The 9,422-nt window shown below is 38.2% G+C and overlaps 1 protein-coding gene across 4 annotated transcripts in view; it reads left to right on the top strand.

Moving 5' to 3' along the window:
• Positions 1 to 4,563: 4,563 nt before the first annotated feature.
• Positions 4,564 to 9,422, top strand: part of si:ch211-243j20.2 (uridine-cytidine kinase-like 1) — an 87,266-nt gene continuing 82,407 nt past the window's right edge. For all 4 annotated transcript variants that reach the window (XM_039749014.1, XM_039749015.1, XM_039749013.1 and 1 more), the window contains exon 1: positions 4,564 to 4,699. In XM_039749014.1, coding sequence (XP_039604948.1) covers positions 4,617 to 4,699 — 83 coding nt within the window. In that variant the 5' untranslated portion in view covers positions 4,564 to 4,616. The remainder of the gene's footprint in view (positions 4,700 to 9,422) is intronic.

Raw genomic sequence — 9,422 nt, 5'->3', positions numbered from 1 at the left:
GAAGTACAAGGCATGCATCACAAACATTAGGTTTGAATGGTAAGTGAGATGCAATGAAGACTATTGGAATTAATATGGTATGGTAAAAAAAGGTTTGTGGCTGGACAAAAAAACACAGTGAAATGTGGTAGCATAATCGTGATGCTTCAAAGGAGAAGAGTAACATGAAGTTGAAAGATGATAAGGCAATGTACTACAGAGCAAAGAAAAGATTCCTCTAACAAACATCCTTCTCAGTTCCCGGTACAGACCGAAATTGCCATCAAGATGTGCGCTGCAATGCCTCTCGATGATATCAAGAGTGTTCTGTGAGTTTTTTTAATATGGACATGGAGAAAATGCTGCTGCGATGTTATACAGTATATGCTAGGTGTGGTAGTGCCACATGCTGCATTCCTGGGAACTACATGGTGGCAAGTGGAGCTCTGTGGCCAACAGCAAAGACACAAAATGGTGGCACACCCGTGGTCAAAAAACAATAACAAAAAAATGTATGCAATGAGTAACATTAAGGTGCTTTCAAGGGCTGTGCAGGCACTATAGCACTCAATGGGAAGAGGCAAGTTATTTCATGTTGACGGATATATTGACAGACGCACCTAAGAAATAACTCAAACAATGATAAAAATGTATACTGTTGTTGATGTAAATCAAAAAAACATGTCAAAATAAATAAATAAATAAATAAACAGTGATAAAACCTCTATTCACAAACCCTGTGATCCAGAAGGAACAACACGTGTGGAAATGCTTACAACTGTCCCAGTCCAGGGAATATAATATTGAAAGTCACTTGCAAAAGGTTGACAAGGTGTACATATGATATCTTTGTGGTTAAGGGTCGGGGTAGGGCCTGTCAACATCATAGGAAAGACAGTTTAATCATCACTACTACATGAATAGTCCCTCCACACACCCGTGTACTTAAGACTGGGCTTCAAAGGAAATGTATGTCCTGTTGAGGTGAAAGGTATCTCAACAGGAAATCTTACCAATAACAACAGAGCGATTGAGAGAGCAAGATCGTAAGATGAGGTCAAAATGGCAGTAGCTGACAGAAGAGAAATCCCATTTGAGATATGTGGGACCTTGCTGCCCTCTAAAGACTGGAGTCAGCCTTAAAGGTGCTTTGGAGATCTATTCTTTTAGAAGTAGGTCAGAGCTTAGAAGTTAAGGGAAGCAAGGAACCAATAAAGGCAGCTCTTGTCTAGCAAATTTAGCATAAAAACGGCTAAAAGGCAAACCTGGTGGGACTGTATCCTCTCTCTTTTTTAATCCAGACTTATGTATTTTATAAATAAAGCACACTCTACTTTGTATCTCAGTGGTCTTTCTGGTATAATTTTAGATTGGTACTCTCTTGTAACCTATTATATAGACTAAATATTGGATGCACTTTCCACCTATTTCTCAAAGACGTATGTGTGTATATGTAAATTACTGTCTCAAAATTGGCCCAATATGAGTGGTTACGTGTGATTGGGTGATTATGTCCCACTTTGTACAACTAGGGTTGGTTTGCTGTTTAGATTTGTTTAAATTTGGCCTGTGTAGTTGAGTGGCCCTGATGGACTAGAGTTTCATCTAGGACTAGCTCCAGCTTTGTGATAAATGCTGATAGTCACCTACAAGCCTGAAATGGAGTAAAGATGTTTAAGAGTGTTACTTTATATTTAGTAAAAGTGGATGGTTATGCCAAGTTTGGTTTATTGGTTACTCTAAATTTGTCCCCAGCAATAAATATAGCACTTTCTGAACTCTCAGCATACTCTATAACTACAAGCAGAAGTCTGTTTATTCTAGGACAATGTTTATGATCGCTACAATATATATGAAAAGTACATCTTGCTTTAAATCAGTTTTGAAAAATGAACTCCCTGAGCCATGGACATGCACTTAAATCAGAAATTTCAGAATAAAATCCCTTCTTCGCCGTCCTCTTGCATAATTTTGTTTTATAGCTTTACCCAACCAATACAGTGCATCCGGAAAGTATTCACAGTGCATCACTTTTTCCACATTTTGTTATGTTACAGCCTTATTCCAAAATGGATTAAATTCATTTTTTCCCTCGGAATTCTACACACAACACACCATAATGACAACGTGTTGAGTTTTTTGCAAATTTATTAAAAATATAAAAACTGAGAAATCACATGTACATAAGTATTCACAGCCTTTGCTCAATACTTTGTCGATGCACCTTTGGCCACAATTACAGCCTCAATTCTTTTTGAATATGATGCCACAAACTTGGCACACTATCCTTGGCCAGTTTCGCCCATTCCTCTTTGCAGCACCTCTCAAGCTCCATCAGGTTGGATGGGAAGCTTCGGTGCACAGCCATTTTAAGATCTCTCTAGAGATGTTCAATTAGATTCAAGTCTGGGCTCTGGCTGGGCCACTCAAGGACATTCACAGAGTTGTCCTGAAGCCACTCCTTTGATATCTTGGCTGTGTGCTTAGGGACATTATCCTGCTGAAAGATGAACCGTCACCCCAGTCTGAGGTCAAGAGTGCTCTGGAGCAGGTTTTCATCCAGGATGTCTCTGTACATTGCTGCAGTCATATTTCCCTTTATTCTGACTAGTCTCCCAGTTCCTGCCGCTGAAAAACATCCCCAAGGCATGATGCTGCCACCACCATGCTTCATTGTAGGGATGGTATTGGCCTGGTGATAAGCAGTGCCTGGTTTCCTTCAAACGTGACGCCTTGCATTCACACCAAAGAGTTCAATCTTTGTCTCATCAGACCAGAGAATTTTGTTTCTCATGGTCTGAGAGTCCTTCAGGTGCCTTTTGGCAAACTCCAGGCGGGCTGCCATGTGCCTTTTACTAAGAAGTGGCTTCCGTTTGGCCACTCTACCATATAGGCCTGATTGGTGGATTGCTGCAGAGATGGTTGTCCTTCTGGAAGGTTCTCCTCTCTCCACAGAGGACCTCTGGAGCTCTGACAGAGTGACCATCGGGTTCTTGTTCACCTCCCTGCCTAAGGCCCTTCTCCCCCGATCACTCAGTTTAGATGGCCGGCCAGCTCAAGGAAGAGTCCTGGTGGTTTCGAACTTCTTCCACTTACAGAAGATGGAGGACACTGTGCTCATTGGGACCATCAAAGCAACAGAAATTTTTCTGTAACCTTCCCCAGATTTGTGCCTCAAGACAATCCTGCCTCAGAGGTCTACAGACAATTCCTTTGACTTCATGCTTGGTTTGTGCTCTGACATGAACTGTCAACTGTGGGACCTTATATAGACAGGTGTGTGCCACATCATAATAACTATTCATGGTGGCTCTAAAATTCATACTGACCCCTGCTCTCTCTTCTGTTTCTTTTTCCAGTTTCTTGGTGGTGGTGGCGCAGACTCAAAGCATCATGATGCTCCAACAATGATGGATGGATTAAAAGGCAGAAGTCTATGTGACCATCATTTTCAAGTCCTTCCGTGAGAACCATAAATCCAAAGAGGACTGTTTAATTTATGTTAGGTAGAATGCCCAGAGGGGTCTGGGCAGTCTAATGGTCTGGAATCCCTACAGATTTTATTTTTTTCTCCAGCCGTCTGGAGTTTTTCTTTTGTTTTTTCTGTCCACCCTGGCCATTGGACCTTACTCTTATTCTATGTTAATTAATGTTGACTTATTTTATTTTCTTATTGTGTCTTTTATTTTTCTATTCTTTATTATGTAAAGCAATTTGTGCTGCTGTTTGTATGAAAATGTGCTATATGAATAAATGTTGTTGTTTCCAAATCATGTCCAATCAACTGAATTTACCACAGGTGGACTCCAATTAAGCTGTAGAAACATCTCAAGGATGATCAGGGGAAACAGGATGCACCTGAGCACAATTTTGAGCTTCATGGCAAAGGCAGTGAATACTTATGTACATGTGCTTTCTCAATTTTTTTATTTTTAATAAATTTCCAAAAACCTCAAGTAAACTTTTTTCACGTTGTCATTATGGCGTGTTGTGTGTAGAATTCTGAGGAAACAAATGAATTTAATCCATTTTGGAACAAGGCTGTAACATAACAAAATGTGGAAAAAGTGATGCGCTGTGAATACTTTCTGGATGCACAGTATCTGCCTTTTAACCCACCACACTTCCTTGACATGGTGGATTTTTAGGCGAACGCTGCATAATACCTCCTTCATATTTAACGTTTCCACGATGGGTGGATTACGCGGCGATAATGACGTCAGATTTGGAGACACACCCCCGTGCTTGCGCTTTATTAATTGTCTCAGTAAAAGAATATTCTTTTTACTCAAGTGATGTTTGAATTTATCAGACTAGAAAATTACAGTTCTTTCAACGTAAGAGGATTTGGTACAAACTGTAACAAAACAATATAGTTTATGCATGTATTGTAGTCCTTACTTCCACATACAAAGCGCGCGGGGGCGGGTTGGCTGGCAAGCGGTGGTGGCAGCACGCTGTACATCACGTACTACAGTTTTCAAAAACAGGATTCTGGGATTTGTAGTTCAGAATCTATTCAGTGTTGTTTCTAGAATAACAGTATTTAGTATTAAAGAAATACATTTCCCAGTATGCTCAACGCTGAACATATTCTTCCTTTCTTTCCACCATAACCATCACTTCATGACCTAACTATGGCATCAGAAATTATGAATGCAGAGGTGCATAACAATAAAGGAGAAGGAGATGAAGACAGATCATTTTCGAGGTCTGACAGGTATGTAGGTACGGCTGACAGTGTTCGTGAAGATCATGTTAATGAAATTTTATGTGTTAAGGAAAACGTGCGTCCAGGGCCGTCTACCCGGCGCACATGTTAGAAACGTATGATCTGACGGTTATTTTTTGACGATATTCAGCATCATAATTGTGTGTACTTTTACAATATTTAAAGTAGATGTCATTAGCATAAGCTCGAAATGAGGATTTTTATAATGTTGTTTTAGGTACTAGTTAATTTCGTTCAAATATCTAAATGCATTTACGAAGTGTTCATTAGTTCAGTAGCCTGATATTGCCAAGACAGAAAAGTCGAGCTATCTGCCTTATAAAGAAAGACTATATTAACATGATAAGGACACGTGGTTACAGTCTATTTTCGTTATACATATAAGGAGAGAGAAAAAAAGCAGTAAACCTGTGTGGTAGCAATATTCTTCGAGCAGCACGTTAGAAAATAAATAAATAAATTAATTAATTAATTAATGAATGGATGGATTGAACACGGTTTGCTGGTTTGACGTACTACATTAAAGGTTTCGTGTTCGTCGATAATATACTTAGTAAGCTTATTTTAGTCACACATCCTTTATAGGTTGCCTATAGTATTCAGATGTTGAATTTCCGAGGCAGATTTGTTGAATTCCATGTTTAAGGGTTTGGCAAAAGTTTTATAGCCGGGCGCCTATTTTGTCATTAATCCTAGCTATGTATCCGGGCTTGGGACCGGGAGCAAGTTTGAATACTGTTGGTACATTTAGGAATCTTTTTGTTCTTACTTGGTACAAAGGAGCGACAATCCTATTAACATGTCAGTCTCTGCCATCACCGTGGGAACATGATGCGTGTACTGCCTGGCACTGCACGTGCCGCTGTAATGGCCAGGCTATATTATAGGCTGTGTTTTTATTTATTTATTCATTTATTTAACCTAGGTTATCTGTTGTATTTATTTTCTTTTATTTAGCCAGGTTTTCTATCACTTTATTCAGCTATCAATCAATGTCTCAGTTGGACTTTCTACTGATGTCTCGCCTTTCCTGTTTCTTTTTTTTTTTGTGCGAGTTATTATAAAGACTGGAATAATGTATGTGCATGAGATGGCAATTGTTCAGTTGTAAATTATGCAATGATTAATTTCACTAGCACAGGAGATTTCCCCGTCCCTTTTCTTACCCAGCCTCTTAAAAAAAACTAAAATTGTGAAGTTAGTGGTCTTCCTAAATGCATTTTTTCACTTTTCCAACTTTTAGTTTTCCATTCAAGGTTAGAACATTTATCTTTATTGATCAAATTTTACTGTTTTACAAACATTTGTTTCTTATTCGTTTTTACATTATTCACCTAAATTGTCAGCATTGTTTGTAGTTATATAGACTACGGATCCATACACTGCTTAAAATGACTATGCTGCATTAGAAATGTTTTTAGGTTTAAAATTACATTCCCAGTCATAATAGATAGATTGCACTTAATTTGTCGCAAGGGAGAAATCTATTTTTTTAAAAAAGCTCAATCAATAAATATTACAGCAGACAACAAACCCCTCTCAAATACACACTATAATGACCAAAAAAAAAATAGAAAAATAAAAAAATAAATAAAAACTGCTGACTTGGCAGACACAGTGAGGGATTATATTGATGTATTGCAGCTCATCTGCTTGCATATCTCTGAGCTTACCCCACAACAAGAATAGCTGGATGGAATTGAAGGCACTGGAGAAAATAAAAACATCATTGTAACATTGCTGCCAGATTTGTCCAGATGGAAATAAGCAATTGTGGAGGAGATATATAACTGCATCTTCCACCCCAATGTTTGTCCATCAGGCAAGCAGTATCTGGTTCAAGTGACTTATCACAAAAGTAGTATGTAGTCTCAGATCAGCTTTTCAAAGGTCTTCATGCTGTAAGATATCAGAGCCAATGGTCTGTAGTCATTAGGTAAAGAGGCGCCTGCCTTCTTTGGAACTGGAACGATGTTTTCCACAGCAGCTGCACTTTTTGCAGCCTAAGTGACAGGCTGAACAGGTGACAGGGGATACCACAAAGATGGTTAGCACAGGCCTTAAGAACTCAAGGACTACCTCTATGTGGTCCCGCATATTTTCCTGTGTCGTGCCCTCAATTGGTCATCAGTTAACCCACACTGATGATCAGAGATGAACTAATCACTTGCTATTCCAGCTGAATTGGTAGTAAATGTATATAGTGTGTTGCCTTTTATGAAGCCAAGATGCAAAACTGCAGCTGAAAAGCACATAGAGCTAATTAAGAAATGCTGCTGTTTGCAGAATGGTTTGGAGGTGCATAAAAAAATATTTTTTTGTTTTCTTTTTTATTGCTAAAGAATGTTCAGCTGTATTTTTGGTAAATGAGGCAGAATCTAACAATATATATTTTACATTTATGACATACCATTTAACATATCAATATATTACAAAACATAACCTTCCATCCATTATCCAACCCGCTATATCCTAACACAGGGTCCTGGGGGTCTGCTGGAGCCAATCCCAGCCAACACAGGGCACAAGGCAAGAACAAATCCCGGGCAGGGCGCCAGCCCACCGCAGGACACACACACCAAGCACACACTAGGGACAATTTAGGATTGCCAGTGCACCTAACCTGCATGTCTTTGGACTGTGGGAGGAAGGAAACCCAAGCAGACATGGGGAGAACATGCAAACTCCATGTAGGGAGGACCCAGGAAGTAAACCCAGGTCTCCTTACTGTGAGGCAGCAGCACTACCACTGTGCCACCATGCCACCCAACATAACCTTCCATTAAATAAAAAAGCTTGAATAGCAGTGTGCCACAGTCCACTTAGTTAAATATTTTTGACTACTTGGTGTAGACAAAGCTAATTTAAGGAAATATTATTTTGCAAATGTCTTGCATGATTTGTTAAATTGACAAGAGGATTGAGTAGTGGCTTGTGAATTATTCACATTAAATGTTAAATATAAATGTTCTATTTATTGAAGGTGCCTGTCAACTTTATATATTACATGCAGTACTGTAAGGTTTGCAGTATGACCCAGTATAATCCAGTTAATACACCCACATGTACTTTCATTTTTAAAAGTGCTGACACAAAAAACTTAGAAGACGATTTAACAGCAGATGCAAGATTTCATTTTTTGTTAAGGTCATCAGCTATATTTCTCTCTAATGATATCCACGTCCTGCTAAAAATATCCATTTTTCAAACTGCTTAACCATAAAAAGTCCACCAGTGCCCAGACCCTTTATCATTTTGGAAAGACAATTTCAATGTATTGGATCTGCAACAACAGATGTATCAGGTTTGCTTCTGTATGTACTCACCTTTTGATATATTATTGTGTCTTAAAATGAAATGGGAAACTTTGTCACTTTGCAAGTAACTGGTCTTGGAAACATATTTGGATTTTGCTTGCAGGATGTTTTAGTTTATTTTTTCTAGATAAAGAATAAACCTTCAAATACTTAGATGCATGCTCAGGGTAGATCCATCCATGAAAAAATCAAGAAAAGAACAGTATGGATTGTTTAGTTTTGAGTGGCAACGATTTTTATGTACAGTAAGTGGTAGGCATAGTGTTCAGTTAGGAGTTAGTAAACAAAGCAGTAATTTCTTCTTATTATTTTGAAGAAGCAAAAAAAAACCTAAAGGGTGCTTAATATTTCATTATGATAACTTGTGATGAACAAATATCAGATAAGTTCTTAATGCAGCACTTGCTGTTACACGCAAGATAGACAAGTACGCTTTCATACTCCAACAATGGACGCGTCATCATCAACTTCTGTGACTAAGAAGACATCTGATTATGTTCTCAATAAATGACATTCAAAAGCAAAATTTAAACAACATAATGGTAAATTTACTTTTTAAATAAAACCAAACAATTGCCAGGTTAGGCACAACGTATCACACTAGCCAAAATTTAAGATGCGCTTATGCTAATGTGAAAGACACCAGCATTGATGAATGAAAGTTGGCAATTGGCTTCTTCATTTTGAAAAAGTGTGTTTTTTAACATTTATGTTTGAACAGAAATTTGGAGGGAGTCTATTGAACCTAGCTAACTCTCGTTCTGGTCAACTACCAGAAAGTGAGCATAGTGCAAACAAGCTTAATGCAGTTTACAGGAACAGTTATAATTTGTCTTCAGATATTGGCTGAGTTACTTTGTTTATGTTTTTTTCCAGGTAACCTGTTTATGCTCTGTTCCAGTTAACCCATTGACATTATTGCTTGTGTTTTAAATATGTAGTTGCAAGCATATTTTTAAAAATTATGTAAAAAGGAATTAATTCAATAAACATACAAAGACAAATATACGGGTGGAATCCCATTATAACAAAACTCATGTAACAATAAAAATATTTCTTATTAATGGAAATTTTGTTATATTTGAATATGGGGAAAATACGTATAGTATTGTGACAGGGATGCCCACGATTCACCATGTCTAACAGCAGCTGCTCAAGGACAGCTCTGTAGCTGCTCTGTTGCGTCTGGTAAACAGTATACCAAGGGCAAAGCAATTGTTGTCCTCTGCAGGATAAGGATTACTGCATATTGTGCTAGTTGCACAATGTTTATCATTTAATACCGGACTTCTGTCTTCTCCAGATAGCTTCTGCCACATTGGTGATTCTGAGTTCTTCAAATCTGAAAATGGGAGCCTGTGCCGTGGCTTCTAACAGATCCTATTCTGAATGAA

The sequence above is a fragment of the Polypterus senegalus genome, chromosome 3 (assembly GCF_016835505.1).
Source record: "Polypterus senegalus isolate Bchr_013 chromosome 3, ASM1683550v1, whole genome shotgun sequence".
NCBI lineage: Eukaryota > Metazoa > Chordata > Cladistia > Polypteriformes > Polypteridae > Polypterus > Polypterus senegalus.
Note: the sequence above shows the minus strand (reverse complement) of the source record. Positions and strands in the feature narration are given on the sequence as shown.